This window comes from Hirundo rustica, chromosome 4 (genome assembly GCF_015227805.2).
Source record: "Hirundo rustica isolate bHirRus1 chromosome 4, bHirRus1.pri.v3, whole genome shotgun sequence".
NCBI lineage: Eukaryota > Metazoa > Chordata > Aves > Passeriformes > Hirundinidae > Hirundo > Hirundo rustica.
The window spans coordinates 44,615,284-44,636,120 of record NC_053453.1 but is presented as its reverse complement, the minus strand read 5'-3'; the positions used below and the strand labels follow the sequence as shown (position 1 = coordinate 44,636,120).

The window sequence follows — 20,837 nt, the reverse complement described above, 5'->3', positions numbered from 1 at the left end:
GATCAATTAATAATTATTTTTCTCCAAGTAGGAAATCTTGCAATTCATTGCAGAATATGTTTTACTGTGACGCTGCACCCATATCATTGAGAGCTACAGGGTTCCTATAAAGTGTAGGGGTTTATTGGCAGTGAATATTCACCCACCCATTGTGTGCACTGTATTCCATCTGCCCTGTAATTCTTGCTCTGAGTGATTAATTATATGGGAGATGCGTCAGTATGTTGAGAGATGTACATTGAGCTATTAAAGCCTGAATTTGTCTCTTTTGATCTTTGCACAACTACTTATTATTTATTGTGGAAAATGAGTTATGGTAGAAAATGAGAATGAAATCGTAATTCCATATAACAGCAACTTGTGTTCATATGTTTGTGTGTGTATATATAAAAATGTATATCATCAGTAGTCACAATTCATAAATTGAACTTTGTTTCATTGCAGATACCATAAAATCTTTTTCATGGCATGTGTGAAGCTCAGGTATCTGTTTACACATGGCTTTGCTGTAGATCTCTCAATATGGCCTTTGCATAAGGCCAGGTCTTTCTTTTTTGGTGTTCAGTTCTGTAATGACTCATCAGCAGAAAAGCAAATTATCCAGGGATGTGTCTGCTATATGTGGATGTGTACAGAAGCATTGATATTTTTTAAAAAAAGGCACTCAGGTTATACACTGGACTAAGTTGTATATTGGAGTCAGCTCAGTGTAAATTTTCAGGTTTCTACATTTTAGTTATATTTTTCAGTTGATCCTAGCAAGGAGAAATTGTCTTTCACCTCTAAACATGGTTCTGGTTATGTCACATATTCTCTGAGGAGCAACAGGCCTATTTGTACTATGGTGCATCCTAAAAAAATTCTTCTGGACCTTCTGTGCGCTTTTTTTTTTGTTTCTGATGCAATATTTATGTATTGCATAGGCAGCAGGGGGTCCAGAGGGAAAATAAGGTAGATAGTCGTGGATGTCCCTCAGAAAGGAGAACTTCAGGTCACTGCTTGTGCCTCATTTACCTTGGGATAGCCCATCTATGAGACAGCAAGCTACAAGAAAGCAGGCTCTGATTGAATGGTGCTGTCATCTTTCTAAGAATATTTCCCCCAGTTTTTAGAACTGAAAGCTGATACTGCACAGCCTTCATGCAGTTCATAAGATACCACAGGTATTTGGTAGTTCATCAGCGATTTGTTTTAGAAGCCATCATTCTTGTCTGTTTCACATATCCAGCCTGATGTCTTCAAATTCTATTTTAGCTTATGTTTCACATTTTTGTCTTAGTTTTACTCCACCATAGATCACACTTTTCAGAATCAAAGGGGAAAAGGAATTCTTTCAAGTACAATTAGACTGTAAAGCAGGGTTTTGAAAAATTGAAGTGGAGGGAAAATATCCTGTATTTCTCTGTCAAATATAGGGCTGTTGATATGGGCATAGAGATAGACTGGTCTCACATCTTTTAGCAGAAGCTTGTCTTTTAGGAATAAAAATGGTATCTTTGTATCAAATTCATAAAGGGAATTTAATGGTTAATATTTAATATTCTAATATGCTAATATTTTGTTTGAGGCTTGCCTTAACATGTGATTATAAGGAAACTTGATTTCTTTGTGCTATGTTGGTGCTTGAAAGAAACTGGGAAGAGAAAAAACATCTTCATGTATTCTTCCAACTTCCAGGAGGTCCCTGTTCTTTCCCTTCTTTTTTCTGCTAGGATTAGGAATTTTACAACTGGGGGATGGGAGCGTGAATACCTTGGTTTTATTTATGTCTATATACTAGCATTTAGCAGAGATGAAGATGATAGGGATGTAGGGAAATCACACGTACCAGTTTCAACTGCTCATTGTCTTTGCTTGTTTAAGGTTTCTGAAATGATCAAGCTCTGGTGAAAGTTAGGTTTGCCTTTTTTACTATGGATAGAATAGTTTGCCTGCAAAGTGACTGCAAAAACATCACCCTCAAGTATGCTCTTTCTATTTTCAAATTGATAACTTTATGTTCTCTTTTGAAACTAAACAAATGTTAGTATTATAAAATTGGTACTTAAATAAGATTATAGAATTATCATATATTGATATCTTCACTCAAGTGTGGAAGTCATGTCTTGAGTTTAAGTTGGCATGTTTTTCTGGAGTTAAACACTTGATGCTTGAAAAAAGTTCTGTCTCAGAGATCAGAATGAGGTTACTGAAGAATTTGTCTGTTGTTTTTAGGATTTGGTTAAACCAAATCTGGATTCGTACTTACTGATGTGCATGATGTTTGTCTTTGAATGTTTTGCTCTATACCTTCAAAGTACTTGTAAGATAATTGGCGTAGTATGTAGGGGAGCTACCTGTTAAGAATTATCCTTTACTTCTCCCAGTCTTTTGACATCATTCTGAAAACCTGGTGTTGGCATTACTTGCTACCAGGCTTCTGCTCTGGCTAAGTGTCCATTAAAACCTAATAATTCCTCCCTCCCCATAATACCCATTAAATTTTCTGGTGAATCCAGATCCATAGCTGTAAGCTCTGACTTTTATGAGAACAGTGAGCAGACTCCTAATATCTTTTACTTCTTGCCAGTTACCTGCTCTGTGGATAGGTTTCTTATATTGTGGAAGCTGAAGACACAGCACAGAGCCTACAGATTTGCAGGCCATGTGGAAGCAGTTACAAGTGTAGAGTCCTCACCAGATGGGCAGGTGCTGGCTTCAGCTTCTCACGATCACACTGTCAGGCTATGGATTCCTTGCATGTGAGTATAACTGAGCAATGCTGTGTATGTGTTTCATTATTGTGCAATATGAATGTTGGAGGCTTTACTCAAGTTTCTTTTTCTTTCCCACATGCCTGGGCTTTTACAGAAACAGACTGGGGACACAAGCAACAGAGTTCTTTACTGTATTACTTTGTTATTTTCTGAATATTCTGTAGTTTCAAAAGAAAAATATAACAACTCAGGGGTCACAATTTCATGTGTGTGAAACTATGCTTCATAATATTTCTCTGGCTTAAAGGTTATATTTTAATAAGGATTGTATGGCTGCACTTCATTTTGGGGAGATAAGTGATGAAGAAAACAATATTTTTTTGGAAAAAATACTTTAATTGACTTGCCTTATCAGACAGTTCTTGAGTAGTAGTAATTATGAGTTATTCAGTATGATCTTAGACTGATGTTACTTGAACTTTCAAGCATTTTATCGATTACTATATTTAAAAAATTCTCTTTCAAATAATAATGCTAATGAACTAAAGATCAATGCTACTTAATTGTGCTGTTCTGTAAAATTGGTCATGTTAAACACAACTTAAGGAATGTCACTCTAATAACATTTAAATAAGTAAAAAATGATGGTGACATTAAGATTTGGCCTCTGTATACTGCTTTTTCATTTCATATGCTTCTAAATATGCTAACACTGAGTTTTATGGGGATTTAAACTCTTTAATATGATTGTGGTTTGTGACTTGGTGTTTGGGGTTTTGTTTAATTTTCTTTGCCTTCTCCCCCTGCCCTGCAGTAATGGAGAATCATCTGTATTGAAAGGTCATACAGCATCTGTTAGGAGTGTGAGCTTCTCTCATGATGGCTACTCTGTAGTTTCAGCATCCAATGATAAATTAATAAAAATATGGAGTGTTTGCTATCAGCGCCTTTTGTTTACCCTATTCCAACATACTGCTTGGGTTCGCTGTGCCAAGTAAGTGTTGTTTTTATTCTCTTGGTAAAGAAGATTCCTAACACAGGGGATTTTATATCCTAGAGTAGAAATAAGAGAAGAAGAATATGTGAATGACAAGTAATGATCTCTCACCAGTAGTTAAATTGTAATAAATTACTCTTATGCATGCAAGTTTTATATAGATCCTAGCTGATGTATGAAAGCTTGCTCTGTGTTAATATATGTTCTTACTGAATCACTTGCTGGGTGTTTTTTCTATTACAGTAAAGGACAAATGGGGTCTTCTGTATTTATTTTCAGTCAGTATCCTATCTTTCCTGAGTTTTGTTTGATTTGTTGTTGTATTAACTTCTTTCCCAGCACTCATTTCTAGATTTATCATGCATTTTAGGGGTTTTCTCAACTATTCTTGGAATAGTAGTGGCATTAAAGAATGGTCATGAATCCAGATGAGCTAAGCTTACATAATAGGAAAAGGTAAAAGAAATGGCCTTTGGACTGCAAGTTAGGATTCATACTCTTTAAAGACAGGACAGCTCTTCAAAGACCAAGAAAAGATTGCTGATTTTTTTTTTTCCCCTCCATATGGAAAATTATCTAAGAGAGGCCTGATATAAGCCTCTTGAGAAAAGAATTTAACACTGGTGAAGCGCAGACCCCTGCAAAGTTTCAGAGTATCTGATTGTTGAAAAGAAAAAGGAAAGCTCTAGGAAATCACGTGTGAAAGTTCTTGAACAGTTTTTTAATGTCATTGTGTGGTTGATCAGTGAGTGAAATAATAATGCTCGAGGAGTTATCGACAAGTCAATTTTCCTGTGTAAAAACCTAGTCTGCAAGTCTAGGGATAATCGTAAAAGCTTTGCCCACTGAGAACATAAGTATAGGTTAACACTGAACACAAGATACTACTGTGTCCTCTTTTTACCTACAGTTTTCTATAATAATCTCTTTGTCATGTGGAGTGACATCCTTAGGTTGCTGTTACCTTCCTCCAATTTCCTCTCTTCCTTTTGCTTATGGCTCTGTTTTTATTTGTAATTGATGGTGAAATGGGGCAGAGTGGAATAGGGAGAGAAACTTTTCTTTTCAGTTTCATTAGTCCATGAGAAATACTAGAAGTTCAAATGTCCTTTAAATGCTATGCATCCTTATTTCAAACAGGCTTCCTTGGTTCTGTCTCTAGACTTAGGTCTCTATTGCTAATCTAGGCAGAATCAGTCGTTAAGTAATGCTTGTGTGTTCCAGATTTTCGCCTGATGGAAGAATAATAGCATCTTGTGGTGAGGACAAATCTGTTAACATCTGGGATACAAGAAATAAAATTTGTATTCATAGCTTCTCAGATTATGAAGGGTAAGTTTTACTAGAAAAAAAGGAGTAATGTAATAATGTAACTTTAATGACATTAATTTAATATTCTGTGGTATTAACATCTATATATGTTAAATGTGGAAACAGATCAAAATTCTACCACCCATGTCAAGTAAAATAATTCATACAGTGTTTTTCTAAAGAGGTTAACTGGCTGCACTTATCCAGCTGTTTTCCAGCAATCAAGAGATAATCCAAACAGAAATGAGATTATTCTTGGATTTGGAACATATCTATGTTTTCCCTCAATTTTGATAATGCTATTTGATATTGGATGCTTCAACAAGAAGAAAGCTTGAAGACTTTCCCACTTGTTGATGAAAATAATATTTTCAGTGATCTGCCTTATTTAAGTTTAAAAAATACTTGCTTTTACTTACATGTAGTTTTCTCAAACACCTTGGATCCAGAGTTGCAGTTAACAAGGCTGTGGAATATTTATCTTGTATGTGTGCTTTGCTGATTTCATGGCTGCCTTCATCCTTTTTCGAGTCCAAAGCATTATAGCTAGATACTTCGTTCTTAGACAAAATTATTTTACTTGTTGATTACAAACTCTTTGCAGCAGTGTCTTCTAGGAACTTTGTACTCTAGCACAAACTTTGAAGGTTTGACTTGGCTCAATTATGCCATATTTTCAGCAAAAGTGAGATTGATTTAGCACTCACATCTTGTTTTCTTGTGCTTCTTTCACTAACTTGAAATGCCTTGAGTTTCCATACACATAGATTCCACACAAGTTTGTGGCAGCTCAGTGTTAATATTGTGGCTTTCTATATATTCACACACCTAGATATTTCTGTGGAAACACATATATCTGTTTTCATTAATTATATTTAGATTTGCAACTTTTGTGGATTTCAACCCAAGTGGAACATGTATAGCTTCTGCAGGTTCCAATAGCACAGTGAAACTATGGGATATTCGAATGAACAAGCTACTGCAGAATTTCAAAGGTAGAAACAATGTAATTTGTTTTGTTTTCTTTACAATGGGACTCTTTACGATTAAATGTTGTTTATTAAGAGTCTGTTATTTCATCCCTTACTGGGTAAAGTGGACTAACAAATCATATTAATGTATTGTAAGTATATTTTTTTAGTCTAGCAACTCTTAAGAATTCAATCTGAATCCTTTTTATTTCTTTGCTTCTCTTAATTTTTAGAACTGAACTAATCATACACTTTGGAAGTCTGCTATGCCCTAGCACTTGGGTTGGTTTTTTTTTCCCTTAAATGAAGTAGTTCTTTGGGAAGTAGAAAAGAGCAAAGAAATAAAGTGTACATATCCTCTTAGTAGATATTTCCAGCCTTTGAATATTGTCTTCTGTAAATCAGTTCACAGAGCAGGGGTTAATTGTATATCATTCCATCCTTCTGGTAACTACCTCATCACTGCTTCTACTGATGGTACCCTTAAGATTCTGGACCTCTTAGGAGAACGACTTATTTACACTCTTCATGGACACAAGGTATACACAATAATCCTCTTTAAATGGAGATCTTAATAGGTTGTTCAGGATCTTGACAAAGGGAATGTAACATTTATGCCATTGTGTCTTCTATCTTGCAACTTGCAGATAAATTTAGTGGACAGCAAGGTGTTGTGTTAATGCACCTTGTCACAAGTGGTTAAGGAAATGCATTAGTTTTTACCTGTGACCATGTTTTTTATCTGTCAATATTACACGCTTGATGTTAAGTAAAAGTTCATGTTCTGAATTAATTAATAATTCACTTGTTTTTTCAAAATCATGTTATTTGGCACCTCAGTCATTTGTCTGTTGGAAAATGGTGTTTTCTAAGAAGGGGAAGCTTACAGAAGATGCCTGCTATTCTTCATAGAAGTTATTTCCTCTTTTTCCTGTTAATGCCAAACAAACCCTCTTTCTGATAATAAATCATTCAAATGTATTGCCTTGAGTAATATAACATATATTTTGTAATTTTTCATTGCAAAGCTGAAGTATAAAATCTAAGGATAATGCCACTATTTTCCTAGTATAGATTGTTGTAATTGTAATGTAGCATCTTACGAAAATGTGCAATATTAGCTTTTCAATCAAGTTTTGCAGAAATTTCACTACAGTAAAATTGTTCCTAGTTTTATTAAAATTGAAAAATCTTTTCTATTAGGTAATGGCATCATGGTTTTTCTCTTTGCATTAAAATACCATGATTACAGTAATAGCCTCATTTTATTCTATGCTATTTTTTTCTCCAGGGACCTGTACTTTGTGTTGCTTTTTCGAAAGGTGGTGAAAAATTTGCCTCAGGTGGAATGGATGCTCAGGTTTGTGGTATTGTCTCCTTAAATTAAATGTCTTAATGTTTGTTACCATGGATGGGAGTTAAATATAGTGTGCCACAAGTAACATGCTAATTACTCATATGATCACATGCATTCTGTCTACTAGTATGTACTTTCCATTGGATGCTATGATGAGAAGACTAGCCAACTTCTATTTTACATATTAAAAGAATGATTTTTAACTAAAAATATTTAGTGTTGCAATTCAGTGTCAACAAAGTAGATGTGTTGCAATTAATATTAAGGTTTAGCTGCTTCACTAGGTTTTCAGTGCTTTTAAAGTCCTTAATTGTTTAATTGTTGGTATTAAGTTGTATTACTGGGAAAGCTTTGGCTAGAATTGGGAAAAAAAGCTCTTGTGTTCCCTTTACTAATTTACTTTGGTGAAACAGTAAAGTACTGGATTTTATAGAGGGAAAAAGAGTCATCTGGGCATTTAAAAAAAAGTTAAATGGTGGGGTCTTATAATTAATCTCCATCTGGTGTAATAAATCTCATAATTAGGAACAAATACTGTCAAGCTTGGAATCAGGTCTGTAAAGTTTCCAAAAAGAAAGAACTTTTGTGGTACAAGATTTAAATTTTCAGTCTGAAATGTTCCTTAATATTAGTTGTCTTTTTCAGTTAGTAGCAGATAGTGTCTTGGGAAATTAAAAAAAAAAAAAAAAAAAATTTGCTTTCTGTCACAGTGTTAAGTAAGAAGTACTGACAAGACTTGAAGTTGCTGGGGAGTGAAAATATTATGAAATGTCCAATATTAATTTTACAAGCAGGGAAAAAACCCACAAAAAACAACCAAGAATGGGGGAAAGATATTTATTTCTTGGCCCACTAGTATGATCTTTTATTTTCCATACTAAAGTTTAAAATTATATTTTAAATTATATTTTAAATTATATTTTAAGTATGTACCAAGACCAAAATTTAGTGAATGTGAAACCACTACAGTCCCAAAATGCAGCTTAGGTCCTACAACATTCTGCATTGTTGACCTTACCTTCCATGAGTATTTTATGACTGCTGTGTATTATACTTAACTTGAGAGGAACAAAAATGCATGTATTCACTAGGTCATGTGACAGAAGATTAATCTGAGAAGCTCTGATGAAGGCAAGGACCTACAATATTAAGTCTAACACAGCCTCCCCATTGAATGCCAACACACCCTGGAAAAATACCTGTCTTACTTCAAAGTTCCTTTGAATTTAGGGCCCCCTGAATCACATGTGTATCCAGTGCAGTCATGTCATTGCCTTTTTCCTGACCTGATTTTCTGTTGAAGAGCTTCTGGGGCATGAGAACATGGAGAAAGTAGGTAAAAATCTGTCTCGTGTTCCTCAGCAGTTTGATATAGTGGGTTCATATTGAATACATGAGATGGAAGGTCCAGTTTCAGGAAGCACTTCCTTAGTTAAATGTTGAATTTAAAAAGTAGTCATAGCAGATCTAATAACTGTTTAAATTACCATAAAAATGGGCCTTCCTGTATTTGTTGAAGTTTTTACCTTTGTTTTATGAAAGTTTTGGTGGGAGAGGAGTACTTTGCTGCAACTTTCACTTTTCTAAGCTTTAAAATGTGCTAACCACTGTTGGGTAACTACCAAGGTGTATATCTTTATCTATAGTAAACATAAGAACTTTATTCCAGTGTCCATTGTGTTTTGGTGTATACACACATGTACTTCTCAAACATCCTGTTTTGCTGACCCATTCACAGCCTTCTTCCAGGTGTGCCAGGAGGATGATTGTGGGACTTCTCAACTCACTGTGATTGTTGGTTTACTGTAATTGTAGGGTGTACTTGTTAGAAAAGTTCTACTGGCAGAACAGCAATGTCACACTTAGGAGCAGAGGCTGGACATAAATGTTTCATCTTTTACCCCTCATGCATGTAGGGGTTTTAGTGTTAATATTTTTGTGGGAGGGAGAGATTAGGAGAAAAATAAACAAAGCAGGCTTAAGCTTAAAAAATGAAAAAAATAAAGTTTTATTAACACACACTAAAAGAATAAAAAAAAAAGAAAGCTGGAAAATAAACTAAAACAGAATGCAACTTCAAAAACACGCTTCTTTCCTCTTACAAACTATTAACTTTCTTATTGAACAACATAGAAAAGCACAACTTAGGGTTTTCAGTCAGTTTCACCACTTAGACGTAACTACTCATTACTTAGGAGAAGAGTCCTTCTAAGATCTTTTTATGAAGACGTTTGCTCTGAGACATAATAATTCAGTGCTCTCTGTTAGACATTCTGCTGCCGCCCAGAGTTTTCGCAGACTGTGATGTTCTATGCGCAGAGCTTCTCAGTGTATCTGGGGTATTATTTACTAATACTTCTTCTGATCTAAAATTATCTTTGTCTCAAAGGGCTCAGACCTCCTTTTTGACCCAGGAGCCGGGGTTTCAAAGTTCCCAAATAAATCTCTATTACACCAGTCCTTAATTTGATTAGAATAGCATTCTACCCAAATAATACTAAGGTACTGCAAAGAACAGTTAATTTCTTCATCATTTACCTTAGAAGAGTCCGGTTAAAAATGTCCACGTCTTCAATCCTATTCCAATGTTATTAGTTCTTTCACTTCTCATCTAACTTCATGCAGTGTTTGTTCCATGTACCTTCTGTTTTTCTTCTTTCTTTTGAGGAAGAATTGTGCTTTAAAAGTTCTGTGTTGCTAAGAAAGGGTTAAGTTTACTCAGGCTTGCAAAAAGCCACATGCACGAGCTGAGCTGCAGGGCTGAAGAAAAAAATGCAAAGCCGTGCTGATAAAGGAAGCTGGTAAAGGTCCTTTTTTCCATCCCTTGGTCTCATCTAAGGCAGTCCAGCTCAAAGTTGTTATAGAGCCTCAGGCTTGCTTTCTCTGCTGCCAGCGGTGATTAAGCTGGGCCATGTTTTGGCCTCTTCTGCCGTGGTCTGAGCACATGGCCCCGTGCTGCCGAACTGCAGCTGCCCCTCTCCCCTGCCAGCAAGCAAGGGAAAGGGGCTCAGCCAGCCTAAGCTTTCCCTGTGCAGGCAGCGGCCCCCAGACCCCTGGCCAGGCCTGGCCCAGCTGCCCAACCGGCAATGGGGAGCCCAACCTGGGCTCCCCCACTCTCTATGCAGGCAGCGGCTTCTGAAAGCCCGGCCGCTTAGAGGGGTAGCAGAGCCTGACATGGCCCGGGCCCAGCCCCGACCACCCTGTTACCTCATGGCAGATCACCGAAGCAAGAGAGTGCTGCTCAGCAGCAGATAAGTTTTAAATGTTCCTTCCAAAGCCGCACTGACACTTCTCATTGATCAACTTAGCTGTCAATATCCCAGCCTGCTTTCTGATAGGTCCTTGTCCTCCCCACCCCCCCCCAGCCTACGCTACAGTTTGGGCAGGGAAAAACATTTTACATTTCTCTATATCTAGAAAGCAAAATTGTGCCAACCCATGATAATGCAGTAGCCAAAATATACTGTTTGTTCACAGAATGAGTTGGAGGCAGCTAATACATTCTAAGTTTATGGGAGACTGCTGTCACCGAGACACACAAAGCAGTCACACGCAGACAAGAGATTTCGCAAGGCAGAGGTCCTTCCGATCCCAGCTCACAGCCGAGAGAGCAGAGAGAAGAAGAAGCCACTTTGTTTATTTTTTTACTTTTTATACATTTCTGGGTCTAGCAGAAGATTGGCTTTTTGGGGTTTCCACCCCTCAGCCTCAGTGGCCAGACCAATTGTCAGTTACAATTGTTTTCAGGTTAGAAATATGCAAACAAAGGACAGAGAATGAAAAACAAAGGATTTGTTTATATTACATCTGTGAGAAAGGTAGAAAACTGCTCTAATATTCTACAGTAACTAAAAGATTTGACTCCATTTATGAAAATCAAAAGGCTAATAAAGAAACTCGGAAAAACCAGGGTAACAGACTGCTTCCTTCATACATGTTATTTCAAGACAATTACGTTTTCAAACAGATCTTTCCATGCCTTTCCATCAAAGAAGGAAAACTAATTTGTATGAAGTTTCTGGTTGGTTCAGAGCCAGCTGACAGCATTTTTCACGAGCAGGTTAAATATTTGAAACAAACACTGGATTGTTTCTTTCTATTTGCTTCTTTCCTCAAACAAAAAAAAAAATCTTAAAGCGTAGTATTCTGAAGTTCATGTTCCTCACATTTTTGTCTATATGTGCACATGGCAATTTATTTCATTAACCTGTTGTCATGTGTCATGGGTTAGTACAGTTTAGTTTTTTAGTCACAGAGGAATGTAGAATGATTTCCTGGGTTAGGACCTGGGAATTGCTTTAGAAAGGACAGGGACCTATCAGAGGGTTAGTTGGAGTATTGGCATCTGTTTTGACCACTGAAAATTGTTGCCTACAACTTTGGGAAGTACCATATAAAACCCCTTGATTTCCTGCAGATGAGTCCTTCCTTCTTTCCTTTGGCCAGAGAGAGACAGGTAACATCGAGTTGGGCCTGCTGCTCCCCCCTTTTTGGGGGAACTGGCCTGAGGCCTGGCTGGATTCCATCAGCTCCCAGGTGGGGAGGGGAAGGAGAGGTTGCTGCTTTACAACAGCTACTTTCTCTAAACTTTCCTGGAGCAGGGAGAGATCTCTGCCGGGCCCCTGATAAGAGCTATGGGCACCATTTAGGCTGAGGCTGCCCCGATTTACACCAAGGGCTGGGCCGAAAAGGCATTTATGATCCTGCCTGGGTTTTTTTGTGATTCTGGGCTGCCTGGGTGCTCTGATCTCTGATGTATTTGTGTGAGTTCTTCCTCCCTCACCAGTGTGGCCTTGAACATCTAATACTACAAGCTACCGTGGGAGAGACAAAGACTCTGGGCGGATTTAACCCTTTCCTGGCAACATGAAGCTTCCAGAGCTTAGCCCTTCTCTGAGAGAGAAAAGAAAGGGACGGAGTGAACATAAAGAAGAAACAGCATGAAGTCAGTAGAGCGAGAGTGAAAAGACTATTGGGACAGAAGGATGAAGAGTTGGTTGTTCCATTCTTATTTGAGCCATGTAAATCAACTCTATATTTAGATAATTCCTTTAAATCATGGGAAAGATAAGTATTTCGGGAGATGATTGTTTAGATTTGTGTGTGGATTTGAGCAAAGGTGTTTGTAATGGATTAAGTAATATTAATCCTATAACATGCTTGAACAGAGATCGAGATGAGAAGCCCTCTGCACCAGTGAAGAAGTGAGAAGATATCTCTGTACCTTGAGATGAAGAATCCTTTGCTTTTGCAGTCATCCATCTTTAAAAGGTGACACCCCAGTATACAAAAGTCTAAGACCCATGACCCGTAAGCAGCTTGGGAACCTGCTAATGGGAGGGGTCACAAAGGCAGGTTTCCCCAGGTGGCTGTTTTTGTGACAGTTTAAAAAACTCACAAGAGAACTGTTCTAAGTTGTCAGTGGGATCCATGAATCCAAGAGAGACTCTTCTCCTAAAGAATTGATGGAAGACTATTGTCAGATGGTGAAACTGACTGAAAATTACAAGTTTTGTCTCTTTATGTTGTTTTGTAGGAAAGTTAACAGTTTGTAAGGGGAGGGAAGAGTGTTTCTGTTTTGTTTTAGTTTTTTCCCCAACTTCCTTTTTCCATTCTTTTAGTGTGTGTTAATAAGACTATTTGTTCATTTTTAAGGTTGAGCCTGCTTTGTTTTTCTCCTAGTCTCTCTCCCACAGAAAAAGAGTGAGTACTAAGACCAGAATTTAGTGATTGTGAAACCACTACACCATGGAAAACATAAAACCTTTTAGGTGAAAGATCAAAGTTACACCTGTTTCTTTGGAAAGCAGTAGCCTCTGCTGTTAATTCATTTACTATATAGAAGAGAGAACTCGTGTTTGATGAAGGCCTTGGTTTGAAGGGAAATACCTCTTTATGAAATACCCATCTTTCTAGGGTTGTGCATACTCACTTGCTTTTGCACTTGAGATACTCAAGGCATAAATGGTTGTTTCCATACTGGTTTTACTAATTTTTTTTTTTTTTTTTAATCTGTAATGATGAAGCTGCAGCAACATGGTATTTCACTTTAGAACAAGAGGAAACATTTAGAGGTTGAGCAGCTCAAAAGCTCTGATAAAAGGTGAGCTGCCTCTGGCCTATACTGTTATTTACACTCAGTGCGGAAACACTTCAGATTACTAAACCAGCCAAAAGTTAGCCTGAAAAAAATGAGGGGAAACTACTATAAAAATGTCAGTAACTTTATTCTGGACTGAATGATGGAAGTAGTTGTCTTGATTTGAAAGACAGGTATCTGCTAGGGAGAGGCGGGGTCTCTCTAGGAGTGGGGAATTCCAATCCCTTCCATCCAAGTTATTATAATTTAGAAGATTAAAGAGGCTTTTCAGTCAGAGCTCTGGGGAAAGGAATAACAGTTCTTTACTCGTAAATATAACAGGACAAACAAACAACAACAACTGCAGCAATAATAATAATAAACAGAACCAAGAACCTCGAGGGGCTTTGTTTCACAAGCCCAGGGCAGTCTGACCCCTTGGGACCCCACCCCAAGGGCACCAAGCCGAAATGGTGGGACGCTCCAGGGCTGATGGCTGGAAACGGTGGGTTGTCCCCAGCAGGCGGGGGTTGGGGTAGGGGGGGTGTGTCCCAACAGGCAAAGTGAGCAGTGCTGAAGAAGCCACGACAGCCGGACAGGGCTGACCCAGCTCCGGCAGGGCAGGCGAAGGAGCTCTGAATTCCTGGGCATTCCAGCAGATGATGGTTGATGGTAGAATTCCCAGGACCAGACCCTCTGTTAACAGTGGACTCCTCACGTAGTAAAACAGCTGCCCAACCGACCTCTCCAATGCCGAGAGCAGGAGAAAAGCGCACCCAGCTCCCGGAGCGCTGTGCCTTTCCCTCCCCCCAACTTAAGTGATCTTTCCCCACCCTCTCCACTTCTTTTGTGTGAGTCAAGCACCCTCTAAGCATCAGTATTTAGTCTCTTAGCAACTTATGGGTGGGGGAAATTCTATAGGGAAAGAAACCAAAACCAAACCTAACCCCCAACAGTAGTAGAACCTACAAAACTGAGGAAGGAGAGAAAGCAGGAGCTACTGTAAATCAGTGCTGCAAGTGGCAGATTCTGAGGAGGGTTTAAATAGTTTGAGTGAGATATGTGCATCCTTCTTTCACTGTTGCTAATGTCTGAGTTAGTCTGAGTTCACCTTTATTAGTGCACTGTCTCCCAGTGCATATTCAGAGTCTTTGACTAAAAGGAGTCATGAAAGATGTTGAACCTGAAATGAACTTGTAGTAATGCAGCTCTTCAGGAATATAGTAAAAATTATATTGTGTGCTTGAAGTTTCTGTGAACAAATCTATGATTTCTGTTGCTTAATAATTATTATGAGACGTTAATTTTGAGGACTAAGGATTTTTTTAGGAAAGTTAAGATAATAAGTTGCTGAATTAGCTGAAGTAGATAGGTAATCTTTGTTCGCAGTTAACAGAAGCCGGATCTTAGATAAGCTACCCCGGATCTTTGTAACTAATTTCTTGTCAGGTTTATGTTATGTAGTTGTCCTTGTCATGAAAAAACCGAATGTGGTAAATAAGACATAAGATAGCTGCAGATTTCCTGCTTAAAGGACCCATTGAACACAGGAAACTGTAAGTTCTACCAAGGAATCATTTGTCACGAATGCATTGAAAGGTAGAAAGGTCAGGACGAGGAAGACTCATCTTACTTCCTCATTTTAGGTGACCCCTCCCCAAAATAGACCCCCGACTCATTTTAAGAAACAAAGTACGCATGCTTAATAGCCTTTTTGCCAATTAGCATACGAAGCGAGGAATGGGAGGTGACAGGGGTATGAATAGCATTTGTATTTTGGATATTCAACACTTTTGTAAATAAAAGACTTTGTAATTACCTGTGAATTTGCAGTGCGAATTAGGGAAATATCCCGCGTACTGCCCGGCTGTAATAAACATACACTTTCTAACTTTAAACTGTTAGAGAGTTTTTGTCCGTCACAGTTGGGTATCGATACTAGATCAATACCCATATTCTTTAATAAATCAATTAATATCTGAAAAATAGTTGTTAATGTCTGTCAAAAATATTATTGGCTGGATAGGGAAGTAATTTTAAGTCAGGTTATAGTCCCCTCTTTGTTCTCTTTAATTTAGCTAGCATCTGTAGATATCAGCATTGGACTTTTGGTTACTTCTAAGTGTCTCAAAATACCTTTTTTCTTTTCTCCCTTGGTACTTGAAGTAAGAAGGAGTTTACAGGTCATGTAAACTTAATTAAATTACTTAAATATGCAATTATTTTGTGATATGAGAGAGCAACACTGTGTGTTATGGTTTCATTTCCTAGAATATATTAACTACTGTATTTGGTCATTGTTTCTACCTAGAGGATAATTGGACCAAGTTCAGAAAAGAGATTCCTGTTGCTAAAATGTGGGAACCAGGGGTTTTAGAGTTCGTGGAACTTTCTCATTTCTCTTATTCCTTCAAACTTTCTTGTTAGATCTGCTTTATAGGGGGCATAAATTTAACAGTATATGATCCCCTTTATCTGGCAGAAAAGTAACGTGGGACTGTTCAGTGGGACAGAAGTTTGATTTGTTTTGTGATTATAGACATATTTTAGAGATTGTTTTTTTAATAGAATGACCACAGCTTCTAGATTTGAAGTAAAGAAACTCTGGGGAAGTGCCTGTGTTGCAGTAGTGATCAGACTAAGACATCACTGCAGTATTGTTATGATACAGGGATCTACTAGTAATAACAGATTTTACTAAATAGTTTACGCTTTGAGTACTGAATAGCCTTCAAGTTGTTACTGATATGAAGATTTCTTACAGGTATTACTATGGAAAACCACTTTGATACTTTGGATTATGAAGAGATTCTCAAACACAACTTTAGAAGAACACATATTGATGATCCTCCTCATCTTCTGATATTTATCCAAGGTCATCGCACTTCCATGGTGAAAAACCTAAGTCATTCAGGTGAGTGCAAGAAATTGTCTAATATAGGAAACAAGAAGCTTTTGTGAACACTGTCTGACATTTATAGTTAAACATGTTTTATGTACACCAGAGAGCTTTTTATTGTTATGTATAATACTTTGGAAACAACTATAATTTATGAATCCGGCATTAGGGTTAATAGGCAAGCTGGTGCTGGCAGGTTTATGCTGAAATTACTTTCATGCTTCTTCTGTGTCTGTACTTTACATGTGATTCAAGCAAAACATATGTGATAATCTGGTTTCTGATGTTGCAGGAGGCATCTGAATCTCCAATGAGCTTTAGAATACTAAACAAATATGTCATTACAAGCAGGACAAAGTGGTGATATTACTGAAAGTCAAATACTTGATTGTCACAGGCTGTCCCTCTTTCCAAGACCTTTAGGTATTGTGGCAATGTCTTGATATCTATCTAAAAGGCTTCCTAGGCTAGCAGTATGTTCTATGTCATTATGTAGTCTGATTTCCTGACATTTTATTCTCGAAACTACTTTACTGTCAAACTGTCTACTGGCATCCATTGAAAGTGTTGGAAATTAGGGAACCAAAGTGCAAGGTCAAATGTTCTGTGTCAGTATTAGGAAAAATTCTGTATTTGTCAAGTAGTCTGAAAGTTATGCTCAATAGGTAAACAGTGCTATGCCGTCAATGAGGCCATTGTTTAATGCTTTATTTGTGGCAGTCCCTGATAGAGCTGTCTGGCTTCTATGCAGTGATTACCTATATTTTCTTCCCTTTTTTGATAGTCTCCAGGTTCCTCTAGTGTTTAAGAACTGTATCTGAGATAAATCTAGGAGCTTTCTGATTGCTATAATATGCAGCAAATATCAAAGTACTATAGGAATTCGCCATTGCCTAGTTGTCTACATAGAAGACATAGATACTGCTGCAATGGCATTTGTTACCTCCTCAGAGTTTAAAACTTTGACATTTGGGGATATTGAGCTTTTTTTTAGGGTGGGTGGGTGTGTTACAATATGAATACATGTAAATGAGTAGTATAAAGATTGAAAACATTTGCTGGAGGAAGGGAAATCTGATAAAAATCCATGACTAAGGTTTCTTCTGTGCCTGATTCTATTGTCAAGTCGGATGTGAAGCTTTCTAATGCTTAGCATTTTCGTCAGAACAGGATGACTGCATGTATGTCAAGCTTCATAAACAAACTTCCGTGCTGGACTTTCATATTTGTTGAAAGGTAAATGAATGGACTTAAGTTTACTGGTAGGAGCCTTCAGTAATGGTTGGTCAGTGCCAGAACAAACTCAGTCAACAGCATTTGCCAGCAGATGCAAGCCAGTCTTGCTGGAGCAACATTTTGCTTCAGGACCATTCAAAATTGCACCCAGTTATAACAAGTGCTAAATAAACACAGTAGCTTATTGCTTCAGGGGTCCATTGTTTTCTTTTCAGGTCAACTTTTCCAGACCTCTCATCTGCTTACATGCCTGGCAAACCTATTTTTCAGATTTTTTTTTTTCTTGTTCCTAGTCCTGGGTAATTGAAGAAGCTATAGAAAAGTATTAATTAGTTCAGGCTAAAGTTAAACTAAGGCTAGGAAGCCTCATTATCAATACTGAAAGGGCTCATCAAGGAAATTCAATAGTTGAATGTCAAGAAATTATTTATTAGTTAGCTTTGACATATTTAACTTAGTCTTATGTCTGCATTTATTAATGGCTGCAGCATTTGTAGCAGCTTATAGGCTCCTGGGCTGCTCCATAATTGTGAAAGAGCTCTATGGCTTTGTCATAGCAAAGTTTTGGACTCTTTGTGTTATATTTTTCTGGCCTGATTTCAGGATTTTAGCAAGAGTTGCTGTATTTAGTTTCTATTAACATAATATTGTTGCTAGAATATCTTTCTCTCAAGTAAACATCAAGTATATCATAGAGACAAAACTGACGGTTTCAACAAACTCATTACTGTAATGTAATATATTTTTATATTTGTAAATTAAATAATATAGTAATTAGACTCTCTTTTGCAGCTAACTTTTAGAATTAATGTAATAATATATTAATTGAGGTGGTGTTAAGGTGAAAATATCAAATTTTCTTGCTCCATATGTCTTTTCTTGTTTTTATTGCTTGTCCTGTCTGTCTCAACAATTGTGGGATTTTTCTTGTGATGAAGAAGAATAGACCTTACCAACTGGACAAAACCATAATTTATCCAGACAAAACTGGCATCAAGTTACTAGCAGCAGTAACGTGCTTTAGTTAGCATGCACTAATTCTTAGGTAGCACTGTGCTTGAAATTTTTCAGTGTTCCATCTTCTAAACTATTTCTTCTTGTAACTGAGAGAAAGTACAGTATGCTGTGCTGTACTCTGGAGAAGGAAAAAGTGAAGGAATTTTTGTCCTGCTTCTGTTAAAACATTGTATTTTTTTCTATCCAGCCTCTTTCTAAGCCAGAGGCAATGGAGAGAATTCTAGTATTAGGCTGTTCTGCTGCAATCCCACCCTCATCTTTCCATGGCTCATCATGTTTCTAATATATAAGGGAAAAGAAGAATGGAATCACTGGCAATGTCAGAGGGAGCTTCAGGAGATCATCTATTCTTCCTATCAGTGGTACATCAGTTCAGCTGTGTCTGGTTAGGGGGCCTTGAAGAGGGTTGGAGATTCCGCTATCATTCTGTGTGATCTATTCCACCACAGCTCTGCAGTTGTGATGAGAATTTTTTCCTCTTATCTCATCTACACCTCAGATTATGCAGAAGTGTTTCCTTTTTTTATTTTTTTCTTCCTTTCTCTTCATATTTCTATGTGAACAGGGTAAGATAATTGATCTTAACTAAACAGAAGTAACACTATTCTAAGAAAACTGGTAACATATGCAAGAGTTACAGGCAGGCAGAGGAGGCAATTTGGAGATGGGATTTTTAGAAGTATCAGTGACTGCTTAAGGTGTGCATACAAGCCAATACATTGTCATCTAAATCCTTGAGATGTGTTGTAGTACATTTCCTTGAGTTATGCTCAGCTGGTTAAGTTTAGTCACCTCTACAACAGGAATGAAGAGGCATTGCCTTAGGATAAAATTAAAGATGCTAGAACACAAAAAGTTCAACAGATGTGTAGACAGAACTTAGGAGGAAAGTATTTTTTCCCCGTATTTTTTAAAATTCCTAATGTTTCACACTTTTTTTTTTTTTTTTTTTTTTTTTTTTTAAGCTGCATTTGATTAGCTGTTGCTTCTCTATCCCTGATTGTCTCAGTGTGGCAAAGTCCCTGCAACTCCAGAAGTTGATTCTGGGAAAATATTATACACAGAAATGAAGCTGGTTTAGAATTTATTCAGCTGGGATCAGAGACACACAGTTGCAATGTTTTCACACATCACCTGTTGGAAATGCTGTTTTGACTAAAGCAGCTGGCATTAAGAATTAAAGCATTAAGGATTGCAGGTATCACGCAGTGTTTTGCCTTCAGGATAGTGACAGAAAGATGGAGTTTGGGTGTATGCTGCCTTTTCTGATAACTATTTTTTATCCACTCTTCAAAGCTATACACTGAACCAGTAATATTTCATATACCTTTCCTATTTTTTTTCTCTCTACCTACCTAATTTTAAGGCATAATTAACTTTTACAAGAAAATCATTAGTTGTCTTCTCCTCAGCCCAGCAGCAGCCTGAATTTTATTGCAGTGTTGAATTTCATGTTCTTGACTTGTAAAACTTTATAGCTGTTCTACTGTCCTGATCAATGTGATTCTTGAATATTTGAGTAAGTAGAGATTTAATGCTTATAATCATTACAATTTTCCAGGCCAACCTGCAAATGAAGTAAATTGTTGTTCTCTAAAGGCACCTACTTTTTCTGTTGAACCATAGAGGTGTAATCTTAGGTGATTACCAGCTCAAATACTGGTGTCTAGCAGTATGTCTAAATTTAGCTGAGATAAATCCCAGTTCTTATCTCTGTTTGACATAAGGACTTGTGGAGTTATTTGAAAACAGTATGATTAATCATTTATGCAGTTTTAGTGAAATATACTAAAAACTGTATTCGACTTGGTGAGAATTATATTTCTGAATTTGCCATGTTTGTACATAATTGACCTTTCATGTGCTAAAGGTTTCTTTAAAATAAATGGAAGATTAGAAATGAGTTTCTTTCAAAACAACCATGAGGTTTGAACATATTAAGGTACATAGAGTTTCTCTTGTGCACAAATAGCTTCTGTTGATTTAATTTAATCTTAAAATTTTCAGTGTAATTTCAATTGTAAATATTTTCATAGGTGAAGGAAGTTCAAATATACACTAGGTGGCAGTAGAAAAAAGATTATATGGCTTGCTTGTCTTAAGGGGCCCAGTCTAGAACAAAGAAAAAACAAATTGAAAGCTAATTTTCTCTTCCTGTGTTTGGGAGAGACTATTTCACAAGTAGCTAAATCTCTTTCCTAAGATATACTTTGTGAAGAAATACTAATTTTAAACTTCCTCTTTTAATTTTATTAACTTTATTTTTCTAATTGA

General features: G+C 37.1%; 1 protein-coding gene across 1 annotated transcript in view; it reads left to right on the top strand.

The window, feature by feature from the left end:
- Positions 1-20,837, top strand: part of POC1B (POC1 centriolar protein B) — a 57,225-nt gene that overhangs the window by 5,629 nt on the left and 30,759 nt on the right. The window contains 9 exon segments of the mRNA XM_040062305.2: positions 2,570-2,741; positions 3,511-3,690; positions 4,918-5,025; positions 5,884-5,999; positions 6,381-6,514; positions 7,267-7,335; positions 16,176-16,191; positions 16,194-16,268; positions 16,271-16,329. Coding sequence (XP_039918239.1) covers positions 2,570-2,741; positions 3,511-3,690; positions 4,918-5,025; positions 5,884-5,999; positions 6,381-6,514; positions 7,267-7,335; positions 16,176-16,191; positions 16,194-16,268; positions 16,271-16,329 — 929 coding nt within the window.